Raw genomic sequence first — 27597 nt, 5'->3', positions numbered from 1 at the left:
AGCTAATAGACTGATCCCCAAATACAAGAATATCAGATATTTCTAGTGTTTTATCTCTGTGTATTCAGAAATAATTGCACTGGCATATTGCTTAAGAGATTTGCTGTAGTACACAAGTTAATTTTGAAATATTTATTTTATAACCCCACATGTAACCAGCTAAGCAGGGTGCCAGGTACGTAGTTGATTCACTCGTAAATTGAGTGGATATTGTTGAATGTACCGTTCTTAACATAGTCCAGAGCAGGAGAAATTCCTGCGTATGTGGACTTTATCAACCTTTGCAAACTAAACAGAATGGAGGGCGCTTCCCTGATGGTGCAGTGGTTAAGAATCTGCCCGCCAATGCAAGGGAAACGGGTTCGAGCCCTGGCCTGGGAAGATCCCTCATGCGGCGGAGCAACTAAGCCCGTGCGCCACAGCTACTGAGCCTGCGCTCTAGAGACCACGAGCCGCAATTACTGAGCCCACGTGCCACAACTACTGAAGCCCATGTGCCTAGAGCCAGAGCGCAGCAACGAAGACCCAACACAGCCAAAAATAAAAATAAGTAAATAAATTTATTAAGAATAAATAAATAATAAACAAAATGGAAATGAATGGTAGTGAAAATAAGATCTATTTTAAAATTGAGTTACCAAGTTAACAATGCTTATTTGGCTTTATTTTCTAAATAACCTATTTAAATCAGAATTAATTCAGTAGAAAGGATTTGTTGAGTACTGTGTTGATAAGCACTTGTTGAGTAGTGACTATGAGTAATACCTGAATCATACCATCCAAAGATGTTAAAAGAATTCTGAGCATTTGAGGAAAAAAGTTAATGTTTTTTATATGATTTCATCTGTACCTTCATCATAACTCCCTGTGTATATAAGCAGAATGCTGGACTAGGTCTCTGTTTCCTTCTTATTTGATTAGTAAGAATTACCTGGGGAGGCTATTAAAACTTCTAATTCCCAGTTTCTATCCTAGGGATTCTCATTCAGCAAGTCTGGTGCAAGGCCTGTGAATGTGTATTTTTAACACCCTCTCTTGTCTTCCCTCCCCAGGAGCAGGAAGATTTCAATGCTCAGGCAGCTTTGGGGGTCACTAGATTTAGTTTCTTTGGAAAATGCCATCACTGCTTATCTATTCTACCTTTTTACTTGTTTTCTTAACCATAGCCTTTTCTAGTTGACTATGCATATAAAATGCAAACTTTGAGTGGTAAAAATCATGGATCTTAGTCTTCTGACTCTACCATAGTAGTTTTGAATGCCTAAGGTTAAAATTTTTTATTTGAGATAATTGTAGATTCTCATACAGTTATAAAAAGCATTGCAGGGCTTCCCTGGTGGCGCAGTGGTTGAGAGTCCGCCTGCCCATTCAGGGGACATGGGTTCGTGCCTCGGTCCGGGAAGATCCCACATGCCGCAGAGCGGCTGGGCCTGTGAGCCATGGCCGCTGAGCCTGTGCTCTGCAACGGGAGAGGCCACAACAGTGAGAGTCCCGCGTACCGCCAAAAAAAAAAAAAAGCATTGCAGAGAGATCCCATATATTCATCATCCAGTTTTTTCATTGGTAGTATCTTGCAAAACTTGGTACAATATCACGACCAAGACATTAACATTGGTGTAATCAAGATACATAATCAAGAACATTTCCATTGGTTCAGACATCCCTCATGTCTTAGTCCATTCAGGCTGCTATAACAAAATGCCATAAACCGAGTGGCCTATACACAACAGATATTTATTTCTCATAGTTCTAGAGGCCGGAAGTCCAAGACTAAGGTGCCAGCATGGTTGCCTTCTGGTGATGGTCCTCCTCCGGGTTCATAGCTAGTAGCACCGTTTCAGACTATCCTCACATGGTGGAAGAGGCAAGGGCCCCTCTGAAGCCTCTTTTATAAGGCACCAATCCCATTCATGAGGGCTTCACTGTCATGACCTAAGTACCTCCCAAAGGTCCCACCCCCTAATACCATCATCTTTGGGGGTTAGTATTTAACACATGAATTTTGGGGGGACAGAGACCTTCAAACCATAGCACTTCATTTGCCCTTCTATAGCCACACTAGTTTCCCTTCCACACACACCCTCCTACCCCAGTCTTAACTCTTGGCAACCACTAGGCTGTTCTCCATATCTATAATTTTGTCATTTCATGAATGTTGTAGAAATGGAGACATGTAGTTTACAATCTTTTGGTATTGGCTTTTTCACTCAGCATAATTCTCTGGAGATTCATCCAATTTGTTGCATGTATCAATAGTTTATTCCTTTCTGTTGCTGAGTCGTATTCCCTGGTGTGGATGTAGCAAAGTTTAACCATTTGCCTGCTTAAGGACATCTGGCTTGTTTCTACTTTGGGGCTGTTACTAATAAAGCTGCTGTGAACTTTCATGTGTGAGGTATTGTATGGACATAAGGTTTTGTTTCTCTGGAATAAATGTCCAGGAGTGCAGTTGCTGGGTCATATGATAGTTGCATGTTTTAGTTTTTTAAGAAACTGCCAAACTGTGTTCCAGAGTGTCTGTACCGTTTAAAGTTCCCACCATTAATTTATGAGTGATCCAGTTTCTCTGTTATCCTAGCCAGCATTTGGTGTTATCATTATTTTTTGTTTCAGCCATTCTCATAGGGATATAGTGATATCTCACTGTGGTCTTAATTTACATTTGCTTGATGACTAGTAATGTTGAATATCTTTTCCTGTGCTTATATGCGATTTGTATATCCTCTTGAATAGCAGAATATTATTGGATGGAGTGCTATTGTTGGATAGTGTTCTATAAATGCTGATCAATCTGTTGGTTGATGGTAATGAAATAAAATTCATATTTTATGGCAAGACAAGAAAAATTCGAACATAAAATTTTTCTCAGGAAAAGGCTTCCATTTAGGCTTCCTCCCTCCCCTTTAGTATGTATTGTGTGGCTGCACTAACTAGACCTCCTTAGGAGACAACATTCCTTCTTAATCTCGTAAAGGGTCACCATGACCCACGACTTGCTTTGTACGTGCAGATCTGGATTGTGTAAACTGTTGATATGTCATTTGATATATAACCTGTTTGTCTTAAAAACGTATATAACTGTGCTTTGACCTCTAACAGGTGGAACAGTCCTCAGAGCTTTCTGAAAGACTGTCTCCTGGGTTATAGTCTCCAGGTTGGCTCGAATAAAAGTTTTCATTTCTTTCTTAGATTAATTGGTTATTAATTAACATTCAGTAACATTATGAATCTTACTGATTAATTTTTCATCAATAATGGTATTGCTGAATTTGTCTGTACCCTTACTGGTTTTCTCTTCAGTTGTTCTATCAATTGCTGAGAGAGGGGTGTTGACGTCTCCAACTGTAATCATGGATTCATTTATTTCTTCTTCCAGTTCTATCAATTTTTGCTTCACATATTTTGCAGCTCTGGTATTTGGTGCACGCACATTTAAGATTGTTATGTCTTGCTGTGAGATTACCCTTGTATCTTTATGTCCCTCTCTGTTTCTAGTAGTCTTTGCTCTGAAGTCTACTTTATCTGATGCTTTCACTTAATATTTTTGACACTCTGATTTGGGTGTTTTTTTTGTTCTGTTTTGTTTCTTATTAAAAATTTGTTTTTATTAAAATATAGTTGATTTACAATGTTGTATTAATTTCAGGTGTACAGCAGAGTGATTCAGATATGTATTCTTTTTTAGATTCTTTTCCATTATAGGTTATTACAAGATATTGAGTAGAGTTCCCTGTGCTATACAGTAGGTCCTTGTTAGTTATCTGTTTTATATATAGTAATGTGTATATTTTAATCCCAAACTCCTAATTTATCCCTCCCCCCTGGCCCCCACTTTCCCCTTTGGTAACCATAAGTTTATTTTCTATATCTGTGAGTCTATTTCTGTTTTGTAAATAAGTTCATTTGTTTTTTTTGTTTTTTTTTTTTAGATTCCTCATATAAGTGATATCTTATGATATATATTTTTCTCTGTCTGACCTACTTCACTTAGTATGGTAATTTCTAGGTCCATCCATATAGCTGCATGATTTGGGTGTTTTGTAATTGAGGCTCTTTTCCCCTTCTTTTTTAGGAATATATCATTCGGGTACAAAGAGGAATTTCTGTAGAAAATAGCTGGCAGGTAAGCTTTTTTTTTTTTTTTTGTCATTAGAAAAATGTTTAAACAAAATTCTGACTTGGGGCATCTAAAAATCTGGAAAAACTATATTAATCATATGTCTTTTAGATATAAACGTTTAGCTCTAACACATGTATTATAAAAGGCTTTTATGTTCCCAGTTGTTCGGTTTAATTCGTGTATGTTACTACAAAGAGTAGGAATTTGTTCTCCAGGTGGACACAGAGTAAGTGGGCTAGGCAAAGTACTTGTTTTGTTCCTAGTAATTCAAACCTCCTCACCTGAAGCCATGGCTTGGGTGAGGCAGGTTAACGTTCAGTCCACCAGGTAGAAGGGTGAGACAGTGCCCTGGACATTGTGCATTTCATGGACTCCCAAGTCCAGTCATGGACAATTTCTAGTGCTACTTCCCACACTGACCATAGGTAAGGATCTGCTTACAGCCCCAGGGCCTGCTTTCCTCACAGGTGGCCTCAGAGAGGCAGAACTTACTATATACATCTAGAGGTGCTTCCCATCCCAGCTGACTTGCAGAGGGTGGCTGAATTCTGTACAGGGACCATTTATTTCCTGCTTTAGTAATTATAATGACCCTCCTGCCTTCCAAACATCTTACCTTGTCCTTCATAGCCCAGGTTGAAACTTACCTCTCACCTTAAGCAGTCTTTGACCTCAGTGACCCATACTTGGTCTTTTCTTTGCCTGAAAATTCAAACTGCTTTTTATTGGACTAATTATAATATTTAACATCAGTTGAGCATTTATTGTTAGGCACATTAATTCACTTAGCCCTTTAAAGCCAGTTCTGTGTGATAGTATTAGCCCCATTTTACATTCAAAAGGTAAGTAACTGGTCCAAGGTCACGCTTATATCCCTGACAGAACAGGGTTGGAATTTGCACATTCTCTGTGGTTAACTGCTGTACTCCCTTTTGCTCCTTTGCACTTATCAGGGATGCCCTCATGTTTAACTTTCTGATGTATATTTGTCAAACAGGCCCAAGGGCAATGTCCTACCAGAAAAATCAACCCTTGATGTAGTTTTCTAGATCCAATGCTTTAGAGTCCTGGGGGACACTTAACAAAAATCTAGATACTTAACCTCCTTAAATTCCTGAATTCCTAGGTGATCTCCAAGTAATTCTCATGCACACTAATATTTGAGAATCATCAATAAAGATTGAAAAAACTTTTTGAAAGCAAAATAACTTCCTTCCCCAGAGACTGAAGAGCTAGTGGAATTTGGCTATGGCCTAATCAATGGCATCAACATAACTAAGAAAGAATGCATACACAGTGGATGTGGACTGTTGGCCAAGAGGGGAAACGGGCAATCAGAGAGCGGTGTGGCCTCTCTGCCTGCAGATGCGTCCAATCTCTAGACTGGTTGGATCTCAAATGGGGGAAGTTTTATCCAGGGCAAGGATGAAATGGCCTCAAGACTGTCCACATGCTTTAACTTTAATTTCATGTTCACTAAAACTTTTTTTTTTTTTGTAAATCATTAATTCATCTTTCTAGGTGCCTGGTTAATAAAAAAAAAATACTTAAAGGGCTATTCACCCTGGAAACAAATGCATCATCATTCTTTCTTACCTGTTGGCATCTTGCGAGTTTGGCTAGCATTAACCAGTTTCCCATGGCCCAGCCAACTCAGGGGCACTGCTTGGTCTGTTTTCTGGGGCTGCTGAGTTAAGCAAGTTAATCACCAGGTATATAAGCCCTGCTACCCTTAATGCAAGTGCCTTGGCTCTAAAATGCCAATAAATATTAAATAGGGAAATGAAAATTGATGGTCTTTGCTGAATCAAAACACCACTTTTATTTCTTACAGATTGTTAGGAGATACAGTGACTTTGATTTGCTGAACAACAGCTTGCAGGTAATTATTTTAAAACACCAATGACACATTTATTGCTTGGGGTATCTTAGGAACTGGTTGGAAACAACAATATTAGGAACAAGAAGTTAGCAAATTTCCCTAGCAAAGGAGATAAGCTCATACGTTAAACAGATGATGTGTGACTCTAAAAATAAACTTTGGGGAATAAACATCATTTATAATAATCACCTTGCAGCTGGGTACCTTTGTGCCAGACTGCGTCCTTACCACAATCATGGGATGCTGTGTGTTATCTCCTTTTCGCAGGTTAGGAATGACTAAATGGGTTGCTAGAGTTGTTCACTGAGAGCTGGGACTCTCAGACTCTCTTAAACAAGGCTGCATAGTCAGCATTGCAGATCAACAGCACTCAGCAGTAACTAGAGACTCAGCCTTTTTCAGTGTAACTTTTTTTTTTTTTTTTTTTTACTTTTTAAATTTACTTTTTGGCTGCATTGGGTCTTTGTTGCTGTGCGCGGGGGTTACTCTTCGTTGTGGTGTGCGGGCTTCTCATTGCAGTGGCTACTCTTGTTGCAGAGCACGGGCTCTAGGGCATGCGGGCTCAGTAGTTGTGGTGCACGGACTTGGTTGCCCCACGGCATGTTGGATCTTCCTGGACAAGGGATAGAACCCATGTCCCCTGCATTGGCAGGCAGATTCTTAACCACTGCGCCATCAGGGAAGTCCCTCAGTGTAACTTTTTTCTCTTAAATATGTATTTCTAAATCCCTTTGATTTAAATGTTTGTAACTTGGTGGCCATAATGCAAAGAGGGATGAGCTGGAAACAAAGCTAATGCTGGTAATGATCGAAGGATCCTAGAGAAGTGTTAGCACCATAGGTACTGGCAATACCACCCATGTCTTCACCTGGTAGATTGGTCTTCAGGGGCCATGGGTTATTGAAGACCACTGGGCTTGTATCATATCTCAGCTTTGATTGGTAGCATAAACCCTTGAGCCAGAGTGCTTGGCTTACGACCAGCCCAGCTGGGAGGTGAACTGGCCATCATCAGTCATTCTGAGTGACCTCTGATCCTGTCCACAAAGGTCAGGAGGACTGCTGACTGGGAGGCAGCGTAATGCTTCATTTCCTTCAAAAGGCCATTTTTTATTGACCATACTTTGGAAAAATAGCATTTGTAGAGTCCAGACTTTCATATTATTTACAACATTGCTGAAAGCATGAATGCCTTATTTTCCTTCCAGTAGAACTGGCCTGAGTATCTGCAGACCTTCTTGTAATTGACATATGGTCCTGCATTTCACACATGTTGTCTGTCTACATTTTTTTAAAAATAAATTTATTTAATTTTTAAATTTTTGACTGCATTGGGTCTTTGTTGCTGTGCACGGGCTTTCTCTAGTTGTGGCAAGTGGGGGCTTCTCTTTGTTGTGGTGCGTGGGCTCTAGGCGTGTGGGCTTCAGTAGTTGTGGCACATCGGCTCAGTAGTTGTAGCTTGTGGGCTTAGTTGCTCCACAGCATGTGGGAATCTTCCCGGACCATGGCTCAAACCCATGTCCCCTGCATTGGCAGGTGGATTCTTAACCACTGCGCCACCAGGGAAGTCCCAGAAGGGGGAGTGATTTTGTACAGTGCTGTTCAGCCATGGCTGAGTAAGAATCATGGGAAAAATACTTCTGAAATTGAAATTGCCTAGGCCTAGCCCCCAAGAATGGGGGGTGGGGAGGAGGGTTTTATCTCCTATTTGTTCTTTCTTTGGGGATATAAAGTTGAATCTCCATGACTATTCAATTATAGCCTTTTTAATATAATAGAATTTTATTTTTGCATCAGTGTAATTTTCCTTTTTAAAATGGGCACTTTCACTGTGCATCTTATTTCAAATGCAAATATCCACATGTATTGATGTTGGCTTGTGCTGGGCAGGATATGGCCAGACAGCATTTCAGTGGGAGGTTTTTCTGGATCCAAGTAAACAAACAGAAGAAAGCACATACAGCTTTTTGGCAACAAAATAATTTCAAAACAACCTCCATAAAACAGACCAAAAAGATTCCAAAACCACAGAATAAAACTGTGACCATGAATTTCAGTGTCTGATTACCCTTCTGACAGATAAATGAGTTCCTGCTGAAAAAAGAGAAATATAATACACATATGCAGAGTTGTCTGAGTCCAATAGGAAACATACCTAAGCAAAAAAAACCCCAAAAAACAGCAGGATGTAAAATTATACATGCAATATAATAATTACATTGAAATGTTTAGGAAAAAAGCTTGGAAGGAAATATGCCAAAATGTTAACAATGGGGTTCCCCAGGTGGCAGGATTATGGGTTATGTTTATTTCTGGTTCTTTATACTGTTCTGTACTTCCCAAGTTCGGTACAAGTAAACACATGCAAGCTATATAAGTAGAAAAACAGAAAAAAAGCTGTACTTTCCCAACTTTTTATAGTGAGCATATCTTGTGGTAACAGTGAAGAAAAATCACCACCTTATTTTAAAGGCACCATCAAATTGGTGACCATCTAGGAAGATAGCATGCGACACAGAAAAAGAAGAAAGAACTGCAGTGATGGGAACTGGCAGGGAACCCTCAGACTTGGCATGGGACCCAGCCTCTGCCTCTTACCAGCCCTGAGACCTGGGCTCAGTTACTTCCTCTCTCTGTCCTCACTCTCCCTGTCTGAAGCCAAGGGGCTGAACCAGATGACTTCTCAGGTCTGTTGTAGCACAAATGTTTTGTGATTTGGTTGTACTGCCCATTGTTGACGTAGGAGAGACTACTGAACATTGGGGGGAAATGGGGACAAATTAGGGTCTGTTGAGAGCTTAGAACTCCCTAGAATACTCCCTAGAATGTAGTTGAAGACAATTTACAGATCGTTAAGGTCTGATAACAGAAATGAGAGACTAGTAGATTCAGAGTTAGGTTTTTCCTCCAGACAAAAAGCTAGTTTTCTTGAAACTGATAGAGTTTGTCATGGAATTTAGAAGCTTCTGCTAGGCTAGCATGGGTCAGATTATGGGCTCCAGACCCCAGTCTGGCTGTCATCCCCCCTTTGCTTTGTCACTCTGCAGATGTTATGAATGGAGGAACTTTTATGAATGAAGGAACTTTGGGGACTTCTCTGCTGGGCTTCTTGTTCTCTTTTCCTTAATACGAGGAACTCAAGAAGAGAATACATAGGGTACGTTGAAGAGGGAACAATAAAAAATGGGATGATTGGCTTGAAGCCATCCCTGTGGAGGTGTCTAGGAAATCACTGACTTAGTGGCTTCATCACTTTATGTGCTAGTAGTCTCTCTCCCTCCTTTCTAATTAGTCATGTGAGTTCTGAATTTTATATTCTGTGACTGGTAAGCATTTGAGAAATTCTGGGAGGAAGCTGAAAGAGAAGTTTCTGTTGAATGTTAATCTCCTTTCAAAGGCAAGATTTTATTTTAGTTTTATTTATTTATTTATTTATTAGTGAACTTTAAAAAAAAATTTTATTTGGCTGCACCGGGTCTTAATTGCGGCACATGGGATCTTTGTTGCGGAATGCAGGATCTTTTAGTTGCCACATACGGGATCTTTATTGTGGCATGCGGGATCTTTTTAGTTGTGGCATGTGGGCTCTTAGTTGCGGCACGTGGGATCTAGTTCCCTGACCAGGGATCGAACCCGGGGCCCCTGAATTGGGAGCACGGAGTCTTAACCACTGGACCACCAGGGAAGTCCCTCAAAGGCAAGATTTTAAAGTAACACACACAGCATAGTTTTAATACTTTTAGGAATATTTATTGTGAGATCTTAAACCAGGGCAGGAAAACACCTCCCATCTGTCTAGCAGACTGACATGGCAGGGACACTCTAATCACAGCTGTTGGCAAAGAACTCTGTTTCACCTGTTCATTTGGAAGAGCTGATGGGATGTCTGGGCAGATCAATACATTTTCCTAAAGAGAAATGAAGCATGAAAAACAAGATTGGTTCAAGCTTGGAGGCCACAAAGTTTGAAACAGATAGCTTATCAAATTCATGAATGAAAAATAGCACCCCCCCCCAAAAAAAATAGCCCTGTTGGGGTTTGAATCCAATGTTGTCAGATGTGACTGTCCATTCCGAGTGATGTGTGAGGTTTAGCTGGGTCTGCTCTTGGGCAGGTAGTGCAGGAAAATGGGCTGATATTGGCTGATAGTAATTTAAAAAAAAATCCTTGTTGTGTATATGATCACTTTGATGAGCAAAAGGGATTTTTCTTTCTTTCTTTTTTTTAATTGAAAAAAGTAGTAAGTGAGAAATGTTAACATTTCATAGTATAGAAATAAAAATTAATTCACCAACCCACTCCCAGAGGTAGCTATTCTCAAGCAGGTAGTGTAAGTCCTTTTAGACGTTTTTGGTGCATATATAACTATATGCCCGGGCTTATACACACACACACATACATACACACACAAATGAGATTATATCCTGCAACTTAATAAGGGAGCTTTTAAAAGAAATCAGTTATGTTTTCAGTAATATATTACCTTTGATTCCCCTGTATTACTCAATGCTCCTGAACAAAACTAATAATAAAACGATTGGCTTGGATGTGTGCTAGCTGAGTGATGTGCTTTCTTCATAAGTATGCTTTGTATTTAGCTAATAAAGGAGCTGCTGTTAGGTAAAGCCTAATTGTATGAGTGAGGAAAACAACCTGAAATTGAAGTGTGTCATCTGGCAATGAATTTTGCCATGGTTGAAAATTCACTCTAAGTATGTTCTGACATATTTTCATAAATATGTTGGAGAAATAGGCAATTTAGAATTGTCAACCAACCTCTTCATCTTGCCCAATATCAAGTTCAAGGTCTTCAGCATTGTTTGAAAAATACAACAGAGTGGAACAGGCTAAGTTAGGTTCACTCACATGGGTGATTTACATGACATGCTTGTCTGAATTCAAGATGCCCTTCTCTTTAGACCTTCCCCTTGATCAATACACATGCCACTTGGACAGCTCTAATCTACGTACAAGTGTAGACTAGCAGTGCTCTTTGAAAGCAGTTTTGCTCATTAAATTAAGATACCAATCTGACGCTTTGTTTTTTTAAGTTTAAAAAATAGATTCATAGGGAATTACCTGGCAGTCCAGTGGTCAGGACTCCGTGCTTTCACTGCCAGGGGCCCAGGTTTGATCCCTGGTTGGGGATCTACGATCCTGCATGCCGCTCGGTGTGGCCAAAAAAGAAAAAGGACTTATAAAGTTTTTTTGTTGTTTGTTATTTTTATTTCAAGATACCTTCAGCCACTATAATTTAATATTTAAATATCTGTGATTTCTTTTAGTGGCAAAAGTCAGATATTGCTAATAATACCAGGTTTATGGCCTACATTTATAATTGAGGGATATGCTAAGTTTGTTTTTTATAATTTATTTAATTAATTTATTTTCGGCTGCATCGGGTCTTCGTTCCTATGTGCGGGCTTTCTCTAGTTGTGGTGAGCGGGGGCTACTCTTCGTTGCAGTGCGCGGGCTTCTCATCATGGTGGCTTCTCTTGTGGCAGATCACGGGCTCTAGGCGCCTGGGCTTCAGTAGTTGTGGCTCGCAGGCTCTAGAGCGCAGGCTCAGTAGTTGTGGCGCACGGGCTTAGTTGCTCCACGGCATGTGGGATCTTCCCGGACCAGGGATCGAACCCTTTTCCCCTGCATTGGCAGGTGGATTCTTAACCACTGTGCCACCAGGGAAGCCCAGGACTCAAAGTTTTAAATGATCTGGAAAATAATAGATTGAGCACCCACATTTACTTTTCCTCTCTCCCGAAGCCACTCTAAAACAACAGTAAATTGATCTTAACACACACACACACACACACACACACAAACACACACACACACACACACACCCTCAAGGACAAATAGAATAGGAGAGGAGAAAATTACAACAAAAACATTTGAAACTGAAAATTCAATGGATGAGAGCTAACTAATTAAGCAGATATGGGAAGGCAGAATTCTGAGGTGGCAGTGAGGGTGGCTAACCCCATTGGGTCCCAGTTTATACCACAGAACCTCCAAAAGATTTAGCAATTGACAGCACCAGCTGCTGCCTGCAGCCTGGGCTGAGGTCAAGCTAAAATCAGGAGTTGAAAGTATGTTTAAGCAGTCAGATCACCAAGTCTCCCCATGTGAGCAACTTATGGCTGCTCTTCTCCCTCCAGTAGAAAAACTGAGTTTATTCTCTAGGGAGGGTAGAACAGTCTTTGGACTGGAGAATGCAGGCATAGTTGGAAAATTTACATAACAAACAGGAGACCTGACTACTCCCCACCCCTACCCCCAGCCAAGCCCTCTTCTTCCTTTCAGCTCCCAGAATAGTGGCAGTCAGGCGTAGACCCTCCAGGCAGGAGACTGGAAGATTCTTTTGGGAGGATCTGTCCAGCCTAAGAGGAAAGAGCTAAAGAGAGTGAGGTCACAGGTTCTTAGAAAAATTGTCTTTTATAATCTCAGATTAAAAATTGCATTACATTACATCAGGATGCTATTAAGGAAAGAAAAGTATTTAGAAGTAAAAAAGATAATAGTAGGAATGAAAACTCTTTAGAAGGGCTGAAAGATAGAGGAAATATCCCAGGGAGAAAATGTTTAACATAGGTGGAAAATGGGAGCAAAAAGATAAGAATAGAGAAAAAAAAAAAAAAAAGATAAGAATAGAGGACCAGTCCAGAAAGTCCAACATTGGAAAACAGGAGTTCTAGAAAAAGAAAGCAAAGGGAATGGAGAGGAAGAAATAATGACCCAATACAAGAAAATACCAAAGAATGTAAGGATATTAGTTTCTAGATTGAAAGGGCCGAGTACTCAGCACAGAGAATGAAAATAGAACCATATAAAGGCACATGGAATTCACAAACCGAGGTCAAAGAGAAGATCCTAAAAGCGTCCAGGGAGAGAAAAAAAACCAGAATGAAGAATCTACTGCTTGAACCTTTAACAGCAGCACCAGAAACTAAAAGACAATAATGTAGCTCCTAAAAATTCTGAGGAAGAAATGTATTTCCAACTTAGAATTCCATATCAAGACTCGTTGTCAATCAAGTGTGAGGGTAGAATAAAAACATTTTTTAACATGCAAGGTTTCAAAACACTTATCTCCCTTGCTCCTTTTTTAGGAAGCTGACAGAGGGTATCTCCACCCAAAGTCAGGGAATTATCTAAGAAAAGGGCAGGTATGGATATAGAAATGGGGTTCAGCAGGAGAAAGGGCAAAAACTTCTCCAGCATGATGGTGAAGGGAGGTCCCAGGATGCCAGCTTTGCATCAGGTATAGAGACCACCAGTCCTGCTTGGAGCATGTTGGTGGGTTCTGGAAGGTACTCCTTAAGAAGATAAAATTGATACATCTTTGTATCTGAATGTGTTGAGAAAAGGCTTAGGCGGAGAGTTTGGAGTTGAATAGAAAATTTAAAAAGACTACTAATTGACAGAAAGGAATAATAAGCATGCTCTTTGGCTCAGTTGTGAATATCATTTACCTAATGTAAATATGAATATTGCACTAAATAAAACTATAACATCACTATATTGGAAGGAGTAGTAATAGAACGTGTATGGAATGAGATTAGGATTGTGAAAGAGAACTTAATCCTAATCTTCCATAATTAGAAACTTACAGATAATGCCTAAACGTGAAAAATCAAGACATAACAATGTGAACATTCCCCTATTCTAGAAGATCAGCCGAAAGAGTTGAATGTGGCTGCCTCTGGGGAGTGGGGAATGGATATGTCACCTGTTGAGGGGGGGTAGTAGGAGCACTGTGGGACTGCTAGTAATAATAAAAAAAGAACTATTTGACTCTTGAAATTATGTTCATGTATATGTTTGATAAAAAGAAAACCACATTACAAAATTAAGTTTTAAAGTTGCTACACTGAATAAAGCATTTTATCAATTCTCAGTTGTTACGGTTTTTCACATTTTTATAGTTTGACAAATTAGGATGCATCCTAAAATACCTTAGACCTAATGAAATATGATGGCTCAGGATTCTGATAATGTATCTTATTTGGGGATGACATGAGTATAATACTTTTTTTTTTTTAATTAAAGATTGCAGGCCTAAGTCTACCTCTTCCTCCCAAAAAATTGATTGGTAACATGGATCGTGAGTTCATAGCTGAGAGGCAGAAAGGTCTTCAGAACTATCTCAACGTTATCACCACAAATCATATCTTGTCTAATTGTGAGCTGGTTAAGAAGTTTTTAGATCCAAACAACTATTCTGCAAGCTATACTGGTAAGTAGAGGGATCTATGAGCTACAGTCCCGGGACAAAAGAGGCGCTTTTCTTTGCTGGAGATAATATACGTGGGAGAAATTCTCCTTCCAAATGGGGAGATGTGTACATCTGTTATAGGGTGTTATTCATTTACTAATAATTACCTGATTGTATTTTTACCATAGATATATAAGAAGAACATTGTTCTAAAATGTTTGTGATGTCTGTTTAGAAAAATATGGAGGAGAACTTATTGTCTGTGTACAGAGTCTTGTCTTTATTATCTTCCCTGACAAAACAGAGAGTAAATAGTCCACAATAATCTATACAGTAATCTCAATTTGATTTGTATTTGGCTCTGTTTTTGTGTTTACAGTATATACTATGCCTGGTTTTCCTGGGAATTACTTTAAACACAACAGTGATCCAGAAGTGTTCTTTCTGTGTCTTCCCCGTTGCTTGCTGAAATCCACTCTGTGCAAAGCCTAAAGAAGACGTAGTTCTCTTCCAAACCTTCCCTGGGTCAGGGTGGCAGCCAGGGGCCTGAGTTGGAAAGGGTGCCAGTCACACACAAAGCTAGCATCAGTAATGTAAGCCCATTGTCAGCAGAATGAGTGATTAAATATTTAATACACTCTGGCGTGGCCTTGAAGAGACCAATAGAAACTGTTGTAGAACTGAACCAGTGACTAGAATTCAACTGGTATTTTAAAACTAAACCATGCTTAGAGTCTAAGTGGAACTCTGGGTATTATTAATAAGCTGATTTCCTTGCTAAGAGAATAGATTGTTTACAGGCTACATTTTAGGTCCTCAGAACGCTGCTTTTGAAGTAATTGGAGGGAGACACTTTTATTTCTGCGTCAGATAGAGGGGCTACTTTTGAAGTAATTGGAGGGAGACACTTTTATTTCTGTGTCAGATAGAGGGAAATAGAGGACTACTTGTCAGGCACCAAACTTTTCTGCATAATATAATCCACCTGGGGAGCTTTAAAAAATCCTGATGCCCAGGCTGCATTCATGCCAGTTAAATCAGAATATCTGTGGATTGGATTCCTAATTTGTAAAGCTTCCCTAGAGATTCTAATTGCCACCGAGTTTGAAAACCACAGTTAGAACTTGCTACTTGCAGTGTGGTCCTCTGACAGCAGCACTGGGAGCTTGTCAGTAATGCAGGATTTAGGCCCCAGCCTAAACCTAGGATCAGGATGTGGTTTTAACAAGGTTGCCATGTGGTTTGCATGCATATTTAAAGTTTGAGAAGCCTTGTCCTAGAACGTACCTGCCATCTTCTAATGGAAGTGCCTGTAAGAAAAATGCGTTTCTAGAATGCAATCAAGTGAAGGAAAGTTAATTTCAAACTCACATTTACTGTAAGTAACAATGAATTGTTACAAGGCTTGCATCCTTCCCCCACTTGTTTCTCGGTTCACGTAGGAGAAAAGGGGCTCCCAGGACAGCTTGCATTCTTTCAGAGTAGATCTCGCTTGGCTTTCAATTCACCATGCTTTATTTACCTCACTTGTTCTCAGAATTATCAGATCATGGGCCTCCTGGATTGACTTTTTTTTTTTTTTTAATTTATTTATTTTTGGCTGAGTTGGGTCTTCGTTGCGGTGCGCAGGCTTCTCATTGTGGTGGCTTCTCTTGTTGCGGAGCACGGGCTCCAGGCATGTGGGCTTCAGTAGTTGTGGCATGCGGGCTCAGTAGTTGTGGCTCGCGGGCCCTAGAGCTCAGGCTCAATAGTTGTGGTGCACAGGCCTAGTTGCTCCATGGCATGTGGGATCTTCCCGAAGCAGGGCTCGAACCTGTGTCGCCTGCATTGGCAGGTGGATTCTTAACCACTGCGCCACCAGGGAAGTCCCTGGATTGACTTTTATCAAATCAGTCCCAACCCAGCCCTCTTCATTGGTTTGTCCACATTTTTTCCTGAGGGTGTCTGCTAATGTTCTCCTAGGGCAAGTGTCAAGGTGTAGTGCACACATGATGATACCATCCATTCCATAAACCTTGACTGTCTGCTCTGCCTATGCCATGTGCTGGGTGCAGGGCTGGGTGTTGGGGTGCAGGTGTGAAGAAGATGTGCTTCCTGTTCTCAGGGAGCTTATACCGGAAGTACCTTGAGTTGCCGGGGGTCAGAGCTAGCAGGGATCTTGGAGCAGACGTATCAAAACTAACCCTCCCGTTTTATTTTTTAGTGTTATTTTTTGTTGTTGTTTTCCTTCCGGTTTTATTGAGATATAATTGATACACAGCACTGTATAAGTTTAAGGTGTACAGCATAATGATTTGACTTACATACATTGTGAAATGATTATCACAGTAAGTTTAGTGAACATCTCTCATCTCATACAGATGCAAAATTAAATAGAAAAAATTTTTTCCTTGTGATGAGAACTCTTAGGATCTACTCTCTTGTTAAATTTCATATATAATGTACAGCATTGTTAATTATATTTATCATGTTGTGTATTACATCCCTAGTACTTATTTATCTTATAAGTGGAAGTTTGTATCTTTTGGCCACCTTCATTCAATTCCCCATCCCCCTATCCCCTAGCCCCCACCTCTGGTAACCACAAATCTGATCTCTTTTTCTATGAGTTTGTTTGTTTTTGAAGAATAATTGACATACAACACTATGTTAGTTCCTGCTGTGATTTGATGTTTCTATACATTTCAAAATAATCATCATGAAAAGTTGATGATGTCAACTTATGATATGTCACCATACAAAGATATTACTTAGTTATTGACTGTATCCATCCATGTGGTTGCAAATTTCATTCTTTTTTGTGGCTTATTAATATTCCATTGTGACTCTTAGATTGCTTCCATATCTTGGCTATTGTAAATAATGCCACAATGAACATGGGGGTGCATATATTTTTTTCTAATTTTCATTTTCATTTTCTTCTGATATATACCCAGGAGTGGAATTGCTGAATCATATGGTAGTTCTTTTAAGTTTTAAGTTTTTGAGGAACCTCCATATCATTTTCCATAGTGGCTGCACCACGTTACATTCTCACCAGCAGTGCACAAGGGTTCTCTTTTCTCCACATCTTTACCAACACTTGTTTTTTATTTGTGGTCTTTTTGATGATAGCCCTTCTGATGGGTATGAGGTGATACCTCATTGTGGTTTTGATTTGCATTTCCGTGATGGTTAGTAGTGTTGAGCATCTTTTCGTATGCCTGTTGGCCATCTGTATGTTGTCTTTGGAAAAATGTCTATTCAAGTACTCTGCCCATTTTTTAATAGGGTTGTTTGGTTTTTTGATGTTGAGTTGTATGAGTTCTTTGTATATTTTGGATATTAACCACTTGTCAGCCATATTTTTTGCAAATATGTTCTCCCATTCAGTAGATGGCCTTTTTGTTTTGTTCATGGTTTCCTTCGCTGTGCAAAAGCTTTTAAGTTTGATTACGTCCCATTTGTTGGTTTTTGCTTTCTGTTTTTCCCTTGCCTGAGGAGACATATCCAAAAAAATATCGCTAAGACCAGTGTCAAAGAGCTTACCACCTATGTTTTCTTCTAGGAGTTTTATGGTTTTAGGTCTTATGTTTACATCTTTAATCCATTTTTTAGTTTATTTTTGTATATGATGTGAGAGAGTAGCCAGTTTGGTTCTATTGCATGTAGCTGTCTAGTTTTCCCAGTACCATTTATTGAAGAGGCTGCCTTTTCTCCATAGTGTATTCTGGCCTCCTTTGTCGTGGATTAACTGCTCATAGAAGTATGGGTTCATTTCTGGGTTCTTTATTCTGTTCCTTTGTTCTCTGTATATGCATGTGCATGTGTGCACGTGCATGTCAATACCATACTGTTCTGATTATTGTAACTCTGTAGTATACTTTGAAATTAGGAGCATGATACTTCCAGCTTGTTCTTCTTTCTCAAGATTTTTTTGGCTATTCAAGATCTTTTGTGAAACACAAAACCTGCCCTCAACAAAACCTGCATTTTGTTTCCATACAAATTTAGAATTATTTCTTCTAGCTCTGTGAAAAATGCCAGTGGTATTTGATAGGGATTGCACTGAATCTGTAGATTGCCTTGGGTAGTACAGTCATTTTAGCAATACTAATTCTTCCAATCCATGAACATGGTATATCTTTCCATCTGTTTGTGTCCTCTGCAGTTTCTTTCATTAGGGTCTTAGCGTTTACGAAGTACAGGTCTTTTACCTCTTTAGTTGGACTTATTCCTAGGTATTTTATTCTTTTTGATGTGATTGTAAATGGAATCGTTTTCTTACTTTTTCTTTCTGATAGTGTGTTGTTAGTATACAGAAATGCAACCAGCTTCTGTATATTAATTTTGTATCCTGCAACTTTACCGAACTCATTGATGAGTTCCAGGAGAACCCTCTCGTTTTATACATGAGTGGCCCCCCCAAGAAGGGCCTTACCTAGGGTTGCACATTTGTATGATTGTACAAGTGTCCAGTGTCTGAATGTTTCCCAGTTGAAATGCTCCTCAACCCCTGGAAGGTTGTCTGATCCCTGTATTTCCTTCTATTGTACCTCTCTCACATGCTGCTCTTGTCCTGATTTTTCCCCTCTCCCAGCATGGCAGACAGTCAGGAGTCCAAAGCAGATGTGGGCAGGAGTATAAGAAAATTGTCAGAGACTCCTGCCAGAACTCAAATGCTCAAGAAGCTGCTGCTATTTAGAGGGCACAGTCCTGATGAAAAAGTAAGGGATGGATGCTGTTTTCAGAGAAGTGCTGATTTATTTCCCCCATTGCATGAAATGTCAGAACTTGTCTTTCCTGACAGAACTTGTCTATGCTGACTCACCAGCAGCCTCAGGAAAGGGAAACCCAGGCCACCTCCTCCACACCATCTTAACTGAGCCATTCCCCGAAAAGCCAGACAGACTTATTCAGGTTTCCCAAAACTTACAGCGTGGCTCCCTGCACACCTCAAACTTCTGGCACTTCCCTAAGCAGAGCCAGTTTCCCTTTAATGTGGATAACGTCTCTACCTCTCATCAGTTTCGAAATGGTCTGTGCTCACCACCCAGCTTCACTGCAGCAGGATTTGAGTTCTGCATTCAAATGTGGCCAAAATCACCATGCTCACATTCCTGCCTATTGCTCTGACTGAGCCTGAAGGTGCTTTGTTGGAGGGGAACTGTTGATAACACCCGTTCCCCAGGGGATGGGTGACTAGGAGCTCGGAGGACATCAGCAGCTGCCTCCTCTCCTCCCTGGGTCCCCAGCTTGGGATTGCTGGTCTCTTTTTTCTTTTTCTTATGTTTTCCTTATGACCAAATTCACAGAAGGGAAATAGGTCCTTGGTGCTTTGTTGAGGGCAGGTTTTGGGGTGTTCATTTGAATTAGAAAGTCTAATTGAGGGCCAGCTACTGTACAGGGAAAACAGGTGTCTCCTGGTCATGAGGGGTTTGTGTTGGGAAACATGCATGCACGCCCACACACACCACCTTATTCATCTTGTCAGCAAGGTGCTTCACTGCACTGTAGCCGTCTTTCCCCGGTAAACGACTCTGTAAGGAAGCTTTTAATGTCCACGCAGAAGTCACTTGGACCAGAAATCAAGAGGCCTGCATCCTGGTCCCAGCTTTGTTATTAGCAGCATCTCCACTCTGTAGGCCTTGAGGTCCCAACCTATAACACAGGAGGTGGGGGTCGGGACAGTGGGCCAGGTAGTGTCAAAGCTCTCTTCTAGTCCTAAAAACCCAGGAATCCTATGAACAGGTCAGATAGTAGAGGACTCCAAGATGAAGGGAAGGAGGGAGTGAGAGAGGGATTGGGCAGCAGGGGAGGGTGGGAGGGAAGATGAGGTTATATTCAGAACAAGAGCAGGATGCTTCAGAGAGGCTGGAGGCCCACATCCGCTTTGCAGGCCGCTGCAGTATCACATGCTGTAGTAGTTTGGGGGATCTGGAGCCCAGCTGTGGGATTGGAGGAGTCAGTGTTTATTCCCTTTAGCCATCCCACGGGGCTGGGATCTAGGACGTCAAAGGCTGCACACAGTGGGGGCAGCTGGTACGTTCTGAGCTGAGAAGTCTGAGCTCTGAGGGAAGCACAGGATGGACTTGAAGGCATCGCTCTGCATTTCCTGTCTGGGGCTTGTTTATCAGCAACTACTGAGCATGCAGCTTTTCCCATGTGTCAGTGCTAGAGAAATGGAGGGCAAATGCCTTCCTTTTCATGGATTTCATGTTCTAATGGGAGAGAGTGTCCACATCCATTGAACATGTATTGAACCCTTAGTTCTTACTTCATCAACTATTTATTGAGTACCTACTATGTGCCAGGTGCTACGAATATAGCACCGAGGAATGAATAGTCTCCTAATCCCATGCCCACCCTATGGCACTTCTGCAGGGAGATTGATAGGTGAAGACTGTGGCAGGTTAAAAACATGGCAGCACCTTGAGGGTGGGGGTCAGGGTGCAGATGATCCAGATCTGAAGATGGAGGAAGGCTTCCCAGAAGAGGTGATACCTACATAGAGATCTGTGGGGTGAGTAGAAGTTAGCCAGGCCAAGAGGCAAGGGCCAGTGCTCCCAGAGAGAAAGAAGTATTTTCGTATGGCTGTGGGCTCTGCCCTGTTAAGTTATTTCTTTCCAGCCAGAGTTCACAGTCTAGTGGAAGACAGTAGCCCTAATGTGAGACAGGATCCCATAGAAGAGGGACACGTGTAGCACCGAAGTGTGCAGAGGAGGGAAGAAGGGAGGGAGTCCTGGCTAGGGGAGCAGCAAATTTGGGCTAAGCCTCAAAGGATAGATGGGTAGGAATAGAAAATGCCAAGGGGTGGAGGTAGACCAGTCTTCAGGGGCCTTGGCAGGCAAATCTTAGTGAAAAGAGTGTGAGGCTCATACACTGTGGGGGGTAGAGACAGAAGGGTAAGGTAGAGCCAGAGCTAGAAGCTTGGTCTTGATTTGGGAAGGAAATGGGGCCCCAGTAAAGGCTTCTTAGCAGAGGAGTAGTTGTTTAGGTTTGAAGTGTGTTACCTGAACCTGGGGAGAGAAGGGATTAATATCAGGAGCATGGTAGTCCTGTGATTTATTGACAATAAATCATAGTTCAGAGGAAAGAAAATGTCCTGTCTACGATTCCCTGACCCCAAAGGTAAAAAAAGCTATTTTCTAGTCCTTAATTTGCCAGTAACAAATCTACCATATTCCACTTGCTCACAGCTGTTTCCCCCATTCCTAAAACAATGTATAATATATAGTAGCGTACAGTAAACATGGTGGAATAATGATATTGTGGGGAATTATGAGTCACTGTTAGTTTTGAACCAATTGTCCTTTACAGTCTCTGAGAATGACATTGTATCCCATTTAGAAAATTATTTTTCATAATCCTCAAAGTTGTTATGATTTTCACGTAAAAGAATATCTTTTTAAGTGGTTTATGTTCAAGTTATTTTGGAAATACTAAAAGCATTTTATATCCGCATTACTTATAGAGGAGGTTCAGAGTTCCCAGTGTCGGTTATAAAAATTCATCTGCTTCTGCCACTCCGAAAATCTCCAAATGCGTTCTCACATTGGAGTATTTAAAACAAATGTAAATGGAGTCTGTTCTGTGTCTATCCTCTCATGTTCTCTTTTGTGTGGACAACACTGACACTTTACATATTGAGTCAGTAAGATTGTTTTCTTCCCCAAACTTCCATTCATAATGTACTGTAAAATATATCAAAATGGTATTGTTTGCCTAGCTCTCGGCATAGTTAATTCCAGACTAGGTCATTTTGACACATGGAAAACATTTCTGCTAAATCCCTCGTGCCTGGGATGTAACTAATGCTAGGCAGAGGTGCAGTTCCACAGTGAATTTGCAGGATTGCTCTTTGCTTTCAGGGATCCAGTGTGGCTTCATTCACTCACTACATTGAGGGAAAATAGCAAATTATAGATGTTGCTTTTTGCAGGAAATGTAAAAACACAGTTATTCTGATAATTTCTTTATACAGTGAACTTTAAAGAACTTCCTCTTTTCATTGTCTTCTTAGAAGGGGGAAACGTTCTCATGATAAATAAACACAAAGAGAAGGGTGAATTTTTTTCCAGTAAACAGGCATACAGTAATTTCCCACCATAGAACCATATTGTTGCTGTACATGGATGTTTTTCTAAAACACTAGCTTTTATTTCCAGTATGTATATATTTAAGGCTAATCGCTTCTTTGTTGGTGAAAGCTATAATTTCATGAGGAATGAAGGTGGGATAAATATCACTTGGAGCAACACTTAATGCTATTCCAAGCTGAGCTTACAATACGCTTTGAGTTTTGTGCTCGGGTTGTTGTCTGGTGCATATATTGAATTCTTGGGTTAAGCCAACTAGTTTGCATATTTTAGATCTTCCAGTATAAGTAATTATTCCATTAGTAATTACTTTCTTTTCTTTAATAAACCTTTTATTTTGGAATAGTTTTAGATTTACAGAAAAAATGGCAGTGATAGTACAGAGTTTCCATATACCCCTCACCCGTTTTCCCCTAATGTTAACATGTTATGTAAGCATGGCACATTTGTCAAAACTAAGGAATTAGCATTGGTACATTACTCTTAACTATAGTTTTATTCAGATTTCACTAGCTTTCCCATTAATGATCTTATTCTATTCCAGGATCCGATCTAGAATCCCACATTTTATTTAGTCTGTGTTCATTTTTTTATAATTAAGTTTTTCAAGAATGTCATAGACCATAAGAATTTCATTTACAAGAATGGTATCTTAAGCGTATGGCACTTTCCTGATAATGTTTGACTAATGAGTTTCTAAAATATCTTTGCAGAGATTGCCTTACAACAGGTTTCCATGTTCTTCCGATCAGAACCAAAGTGGGAGGTGGTGGAACCATTGAAAGACATAGGTGAGAAACTGGCATGCCCATTTTGTTAAGAAAGATCAGAGAACTGGGTTCTCTGTCATGCTTTCTTATAAGTATCCCAAGAAAGTTTTTAGGCAGGTGAAATGCATAAGAAATGCAGGTGATTTCTTTTTCTTTTTGCCTCCGTACAGTTTTAGGATGCAGTCCTTAACTTTTATTACTTAATGAATCTTGGTTAAAGCTCCATCTGAAGATTTGGATGGTAGTAACTAATAGTTTCAGAACCATCATTCATTCTTGTTTTTTTTCATCATTCATTCTTGTTTTACCTTTTTCACTAAATCTAAACTGAAGTGCTGTTTTCCCTTTTCCATGAGTAGAGTAATTTCTTTGCTTTTTTTTTTTTTTTTAGTTCAGCTTTTACCATGTCAGTATTACCAAATAGTTGTTTAATGGTGCCTATATAGCTTAATTTTTATTAATTACTTGGTCACCAAAACATATCGGTGTAAAATCATGTAGCTATAAACACATCTCTGCTTTTATGACAGGTTGGAGGATAAGGAAGAAATATTTCTTGATGAAGATTAAAAATCAGCCAAAGGAACGGCTAGTGTTAAGCTGGGTAAGCTAGCTTTTTTTGCTTCAGGCTCATTTCAAGGACTTCAGATGGGTTTATGAAAGCAGATATTGACAAGAGAATTACAAAATTGTATTGTGCTCCTGAGTGATGTAAAGGCCTCCTTAGTCACACATCAAAGGAGAGTAATTTTAAGTCACTTTTTTATGCATTTGGTAGTATCGACGTGATTATATTTGATCAACTAGTAAACATTTGGAAAAAATTACAAACAGTTCAAAATAGTTCTCTGTAACCTCTTTAGGGTTGACAGGTGGGCAGTTTGTTTTAAAGAAAATACTTGGGTAATACTTTGTTTTATCTATCACTTTGAGAGTTCTAGTGATACACTTGATTAATGGAATTAGGTAAGATTACAGTTAAGTCCTAGTATTTGTATGTTTATATGCTGTCTCTCCAGAAAGGCAGTGAGACAGCAAGAAGTAATGTGGTTTTCATCTTTGGTTTACAGTTAGATATTTGGACAGATTAAAAAAAAGGGAAAGACTCGGGAATTCCCTGGTGGTCCAGTGGTTAGGACTCCCACACTTCCATTGCAGGGGGCACAGGCTCAATCCCTGGTCGGGGAACTAAGATCCCGCAAGCCATGTGGCGCTGCCAAAAAAAGAGAGAAAGAAACATGAAAAAAAGAAAAAAGGAAAGACTTAAAAGGAGTTTTTCTTTTGATGACCAAGACAGCACCCTGATATTTCTTCCCATGTTTGCAGGCTGACCTTGGTCCTGACAAGTATCTGTCAGATAAAGATTTTCAGTGTCTAATCAAACTTCTGCCGTCCTGTTTGGTGAGTACAAGTCCTTCTATTATTCTTGGTGCTGATGAGAGATTCACAGTGTTTTCTCATGAGTGACCATGGACAGAAGAGCCGGAAATAGTCTCTAGGCTTGAGAATGGAGAGGTACAGTGGATTTCATTTCAGACTGAGAGCACTCAGGGCTACTCTCATAGATCAGAGGCCATTTAAATGACATTCATGACCTCTAGACAATCCATGACACATGTGACAATGTAAATGTAGTTTTTGTGTTTTAAGCAAATACCAGAATAGGAAAGCAGCCACTTCTCTGAGCCTCTTGTTCTTGGTAAGGACGTTTGTATCAGTGAATTGAAAGAGCCGTTTCCAGCCTGAGAAAACAGAACTGATACAGTTTTAGGTAAACTGGATGAAGGATTCTAATCGAAGGCTTTCAGTGGAAAGAGTGTCATGAGTGTATTTCAAAATATATGCAGAAATTTTTAAGGAAAAGAGTAATCTGGCCGGAAAATTGAGTGAGTGTTGATGTTCTTTATCTGTTTTATGCATGAGGATGTGGGACCCTTGAATGAGCACAATTAGTCTGACCTGTCCAGTTGGGTTGGCAAGTTCATTCTTTTTTTTTTTTTAAGTTTTTCTTTTCTTTGGCTGTGTTGGGTCTTCATTGCTGCACGCGGGCTTTTTCTAGTTGTGGCGAGTGGGGTCTGCCCTTCATTGCAGTGCGCGGGCTTCTCGTGGTGGCTTCTCTTGTTGAGGACCGTGGGCTCTAGGCATGAGGGCTTCAGTAGTTGCGGCACATGGGCTCAGTAGTTGCGGCATGCAGGCTCTAGGGTGCACGGGCTTCAGTAGTTGCAGCTCACAGGCTCTAGAGCGCAGTCTCAGTAGTTGTGGCGCACGGGCTTAGTTGCTCCGTGGCATGTGGGATCTTCCCAGACCAGGCATCAAACCTGTGTCCCCTGCATTGGCAGGGGAATTCTTAACCACTGCGCCACGAGGGAAGTCCTGGCAAGTTCATTCTTGAAGATAGAGTATCTTGTCAGGCTAGCAAAACCAAGCTTTTAATGAGGTGTGATGCCTGGCCAAAAAACAAATGCTGTGGTCTTTGAATTTGATTAGTTGTGTCACACAGGCTGTGAGCACCCAATTCTAAATTTCTTTGAATGGATGTGCTTTTTAAAAAGAAGATAGTGCAGGACTTCTCTGGCGGTCCAGTGGTTAAGACTCCGCACTTCCGCTGCAGGGGGCGTGGGTTCAGTCCCTGGTTGGGGGAACTCAGATCCTGCATGCCATGTGGGGTGGCCAAAACAAACAAACAAACAAAAGTAAATAAATAAATAAATAGATGGTGCATATTAATTACAGAAACTCAGAAAACACAGATAAGCAAAATTAAATAAAACTTGCCCATAATTCCAACCAACCAGAAGTATGAACCAAAATGTCCAGTTGTTACTTTTCTAGAATTTTATATGATTATATTTGAAAAATTATATATTGTTTTAAAACCTGATTTTTTTGTTGTTAATGGTATACCATGAACATCTTTTATTGTTAATAAATATAGTATAATATCATTGTTACTGGCTGCGTTAGAATTATCCTTGGCTCTACCTCAGTTCGCTGAGCTAATCTATTAGACATTTGGATCACTTCTAGTTTTTTGCTTTTATTAAAAAAAAAAGCCATAGTGAACAATTTTGGCTAAACATTTGTACCCTTCCTTAATTATTTTTATAAGATAAATAACTAGAATTAATAAGTAATTGAAGGAGATTTTTTTTGAGACTATATAAATAGCCTGTTTTTATCAAAACCACTAGTTTTAGCATTCATAGAGATTTTCTAATTCCATCATTCCTCTTCTATTTATTAGTTGGCATTCTACTGTAAGGAATAGCTTCCTCTTCTCTCTTCTTTGTCTATTTAAATCAATATGGACTCAAGGACTTTTATTGTATTCATTGGGTTTCATTTTGAGGTGATGAAAATGTTGTAAAATTAGATTGTGTGATAGTTGCACAGTTCTGAGTGTACTGAAAACCATTGAGTTCACTTTATAATGGGATGTGAATTATATTCAATAAAGCCATTAAAATATCAGCAGCAGTCGCTTCGCTGTGATAATCAGGAGAAACTTCATGATTAATTTACTATATTTCCCTGGGCACACCCTTCCATCCCCCGACGCACTCAGTCCCTGCTCATCAAGTCCTTGCACAGCCCAGCTCCCAAGGGTTTAAATGCTCATGGTACTCCTTTGAGCTAATGGACACTAATACCTGAAGCCAATTGGTCCATGTAACCAAAATTCCAGGTCACGTGAGGACTTTTCTTTCAGTCATTAAACAATTTGTCTTACTCCCCACCCCACTTCGTTGACATCCATTGCACACTCCAGTAGAGGGACAGGAAGATTCATGCTAGCTGCCCTGGAAAAGGGCCATAATGCCGAAAGAAGGCTGCTGTTGCTTGTTTCCTGGCTGTTACACTCCCAGGCTTGTCAGTAAACAGCAGTGTGGAATGTTAGGCAAAGCTGTGAGTGAAGACACATTTATCCTGGTTCCCACTTGGCTGTTCTAGGATTTGGCTGTATTTCTTACCAATTTACAGAGGCAGAATATTAAAACCACTGTTCCAAAAATGCAGACTTTCTCTCTCTTGCACCACACTTTTGTCTGAACTGTGAGACTACTCGTACCAAAGCAGACACCTTCACTTGGAGAGCTTAGCTCATCATGTATCCACTTCCTTTTGTCACTATAGTTTACCTTCCTTCTCTCATCTAAAAAATGAATTACTAGTTGACCATGTAATAACTTGAAAATGCCATGTGTTCCGGGAATATTCTGCATTTATGTGCAATTAAACTATCGAGCTGGTACTTGACTCTGCATAACCAGATCCTGGATCTAAAAGGAGCGTAGATGCTGATGCGGATAAATGTGAATTTCTTTTTTGTTTTGGCAGCACCCTTACATCTATCGTATTACCTTTGCCACAGCTAACGAATCCTCAGCATTGCTAATTAGAATGTTTAATGAAAAAGGAACTTTGAAGGACCTGATCTACAAGGTACTTGTGGTGCAAATTCATGGTCATAAAGAAGTTCTCAAGTCCCTTAAGAACCTGTTATTCATACTTGATCCCTAGGCTTCCAGAA

At 40.1% G+C, this 27597-nt stretch overlaps 1 protein-coding gene across 22 annotated transcripts in view; it reads left to right on the top strand.

The window, feature by feature from the left end:
• Positions 1–27597, top strand: part of PXK (PX domain containing serine/threonine kinase like) — a 75085-nt gene that overhangs the window by 20962 nt on the left and 26526 nt on the right. For 8 of the 22 annotated variants that reach the window (XM_065884943.1, XM_065884944.1, XM_065884950.1 and 5 more), the window contains exons 2-8: positions 4073–4123; positions 5955–6002; positions 14053–14239; positions 23010–23087; positions 23597–23670; positions 24393–24467; positions 27405–27509. In XM_065884943.1, coding sequence (XP_065741015.1) covers positions 4073–4123; positions 5955–6002; positions 14053–14239; positions 23010–23087; positions 23597–23670; positions 24393–24467; positions 27405–27509 — 618 coding nt within the window. The remainder of the gene's footprint in view (positions 1–4072; positions 4124–5954; positions 6003–14052; positions 14240–23009; positions 23088–23596; positions 23671–24392; positions 24468–27404; positions 27510–27597) is intronic. The other 14 variants (XM_065884949.1, XM_065884954.1, XM_065884947.1 and 11 more) reach the window with 3 other exon arrangements.

The sequence above is a fragment of the Phocoena phocoena genome, chromosome 10, assembly GCF_963924675.1.
Source record: "Phocoena phocoena chromosome 10, mPhoPho1.1, whole genome shotgun sequence".
Classification (NCBI taxonomy): Eukaryota; Metazoa; Chordata; class Mammalia; order Artiodactyla; family Phocoenidae; genus Phocoena; species Phocoena phocoena.
The sequence above is the reverse complement of the archived record's forward strand: the minus strand, read 5'-3'. Positions and strand labels throughout refer to the sequence as shown.